This window comes from Kryptolebias marmoratus, linkage group LG15 (assembly GCF_001649575.2).
Source record: "Kryptolebias marmoratus isolate JLee-2015 linkage group LG15, ASM164957v2, whole genome shotgun sequence".
Lineage (NCBI taxonomy): Eukaryota > Metazoa > Chordata > Actinopteri > Cyprinodontiformes > Rivulidae > Kryptolebias > Kryptolebias marmoratus.
Genome location: NC_051444.1, coordinates 1,451,761 through 1,455,038, shown reverse-complemented (window position 1 = coordinate 1,455,038; position 3,278 = coordinate 1,451,761). Strand labels below are relative to the sequence as shown.

Sequence of the window (3,278 nt, the reverse complement as noted above, 5' to 3'; positions counted from 1 at the left end):
ATATAAACTAATTCATGTCATTTCAGTGAGTCATCATGGTTGTGCCCTGAGTCCTCTGTTGCTTCAGATGAGGCTGATCCCCATGGATTTACAAACACACACAAATACATGTCATATACACATTCAAGTCACTTGTTTTAAATAAATGCTTCTATTTTAATTCAGTTTTGGTCTTCATTGTAATTGATGTGCAGGAGGAGAATGACTGGTGGACCTCAGGCTACGGCCGTGTACATGATCACCCGCCTTTCGTGGTGGGGGAATAAACCTCAATGAAGCTTAAATCTTTGCTGTTTGAAGCTTGAGATCATGAGCTCAAAGAGAAAAACTCCACACTTATAAAACAAATGTTTTGAGCCAACACCTGCTGAGTTTGAGCTTTGATCCAATCATCCTGAGACCTTCAGGGATTTTACCTCTGATCACCTCTCCTCCTGAGTGGGACTGGCTCTGCAGGAAGCTCAGCAGCACCGAGGGCTGGAAGGTGCAGTCCACGCAGGCCTGAACCGCCTGCTGGAGCACGGCGTTGACCGGAGCCGGGCCGAAGTGGTCCGGCAGCTGCTGCACCAGCTTTCCGTCCAGATGTGGGCCGTAGTTCCCGTGTTTGTTCACGTAAACGCACACTGTGGAGGAGAAACGTCGGAGAAAAGGAAACGTTTGACCACAATTTAAAAGCACTTTGAGGGAAATGTTGTATTCTAACCCTTCTTTCTGAGCACAGGAAAGTTTCTAATTAAACTCTAAAACTAAAGAATCTACAGCGTATTTATAAACGTGTGTTTAAGTGATAATTAATTTAAATCTCAGTTCATTTAGAGAAAAAGCTCCAAGCTCTCGATCTGTAATCTTCAACTAAAACTATATCTAATTAAAAACAAATAATACAGAATAAATGTTTGACGGAAGAAGCTTTTTATTTATTGGTGTTTACGAAGAAACAAAACATTTTTCTGTTTTTCTTAAAGCAATTAAACAGTTTCAACATGAACTCGAGTACAAAACCTTCAAGGATTTCTTTGCATTTATCTGCATTCATGATGCTCTAATTTCCATAATCTGTGACTGAGAGGCACTCCTGCAGTATGATGCTGCCACCGCCGTGCTCAGCCAAAGGGATTAGGTCGTATTAGCGTTTCAGGTGAGCTTTCTGTCTCAGACTAGTTTCATGTTTGATATGAACATAAAATGATCTTTGAAATGTAATACAGTTATTAGTAAATAAATCAGAGCAGATATCACAAATTAAATAAATCTGATATATGTTACACTTTTTAATAACGCCTCAGATCTTTAGTTTTGATTGTTTAACATTTTTTTTTCTTTCATTTAAGGAATTCTGTCAACATATCTACAACAAAATGAACTGCATGTTAATTCTAACATCAGGATAATATTCAGACATTTGTCACCTGTGCAAATGACGTTTGAACTGCTGCTGAGGTTGGTGTCCATCGAGACGTGGCCTGTGCTCAGCCGGGACTCTGGGGGGGCGGCTGGAACTGGTGACCCCCCGAAGGACGGCCCCACCTGGGGCTTCTTTTGGAGGATGGAGACAAACAAACCCGTTCTCATTAAACCTCTGGGAGCCGGACAGGTCGTTAAAACTCGCAGACTCCGCCTCCTGTGACACCTCACCTTGCCTTTGGGCTTGGGCCCCCTCTTCTTGTGTGGTTTCGGGGTCAGCTGGGTCTCAGATGTCGGACTCTGCGATGCTCCATTTACCGCCGCCTCCGCCGCCGCTTTGAGCAGAGCGATGGTCTGAGACTTGGGCCGGCGACCCCGGACACCCTTGCGGACGGGGAGGGGCGGGAGGGGGTTGGGCAGACGGTAGGAGGTCTGCATGGAGGAGGAGGAGGAGGAGGAGGTGAAGGAGGAGCGATGTGCCGCGGAGGAGGAAGAAACCGGGGCGAGGAGTGCACCAGGGAGGGTAACTGGGAACAAGGAAGTTTCATCTGATGAGAACATGAACAGGAGCTTCAACTGATGGTTTATCAATTTATCTAATGAGTTCTTTCTTAATTAATTATTAATTATTCCACATAAGGGTCTAAAATGCAGATAAAATGTGCAGAATCTAAGAAAATCTGACCCAAACTGAGAAAGATTTATTAGTTTTATGTCTGTGCAAAAAGAATAAATTAAACAGGTTTTGCTTTTTTGTTCTTCTTCATTGATAAAACGTCAATAAATAAAATAAATATGATCAAATAATACAGAAAAACAAAAAAAGCTACAAACAAGAAAAGACCGCATCATAAAACGATGAGTTAAAAACACGTTTCATTAAAATCTGTCCACTTATTTTGCTAACAATCAGACAGATAAAGTCACACATGAACGACACAAACAACAACATGATCGCCCACCTTTCATGGCGGCGGGTGATAAGAATGTTGGATGGATTCGAACAGAGTGGAGATGTTTGGCTCTAAGGCCGCCATGTTGTTTTTCTTATCGACACAATTAAAGATGGAGGAATTAATTCCATTCATTTCCAAACTGAAGCCAAGATGTCAGTTTTTGGGGGGAGCAGCCATGTTTGTAGTTCGTAGACTCGAGGGGTGAAGCTGGACCCGCGATAGTCCCGCCTACAACCCTCCCAACTCGCCATCGGGCTGTCAATCACAGTGTGACATCACGCCTTAGTTAAAGCTTCAAATAACTAATAAATTTATTATTTTAATGCGTAGATGAACATCGAGCAGCAAAGTAAGAACTCAGCGAACCAACAGAAATCAAAGAATCTGAATACTCTGTTTTTATTTTGTAGTCAGGAAAATGTCCCATTTGTTTACATGGAGGAGGGGGCGGGGCTTAAAGATCGTACTGTCGCCGGCCAGCAGGGGGTGCTGGCTTCAGCTCGGCCCGGTCTCTTGTTCTAATGCAGCTCAGAGGTTTTCCCACACTTTTCTGCTTCATTTTTAATGAATAAATATTTAAAAGCACAAAATTTACCTTTATTTAAATGACTGAATTATTCATCAGCAGCGTCACAAAACATCAAAGCCTCCATGTTTTTATATTAAAGAGAATATTCTTCATGGGACTATAAGAACTGTAGATATAAACCCCTGATCTTTAGGCTCAGGAAATAATTATTATGTTAAAATATGAATGTTTAGCTTAGAATGAAGAAAAGAAAGAAAGTGCAGCCCCCCCTTCTGTCATCATTAACCGAGCATGACGCTGTGATCATCGTGGAGAAAAAGACAGCAACAGCCATCTCCTATTTCAATAACAATGTAGAAGCTGGCTGAGAGCGGGGGTCTGATTCCCTT

The 3,278-nt window shown here is 42.3% G+C and overlaps 1 protein-coding gene across 6 annotated transcripts in view; it reads right to left on the bottom strand.

Annotated features, from left to right (window-relative positions):
* scml2 (Scm polycomb group protein like 2) overlaps positions 1–3,278 on the bottom strand; it is a 21,376-nt gene that overhangs the window by 5,296 nt on the left and 12,802 nt on the right. For 5 of the 6 annotated variants that reach the window (XM_037980013.1, XM_037980011.1, XM_037980009.1 and 2 more), the window contains exons 8-10: positions 1,636–1,931; positions 1,410–1,536; positions 417–623 (exon numbers count right to left, since the gene is read on the bottom strand). In XM_037980013.1, coding sequence (XP_037835941.1) covers positions 417–623; positions 1,410–1,536; positions 1,636–1,931 — 630 coding nt within the window. The remainder of the gene's footprint in view (positions 1–416; positions 624–1,409; positions 1,537–1,635; positions 1,932–3,278) is intronic. The other variant, XM_037980010.1, reaches the window with a different exon arrangement.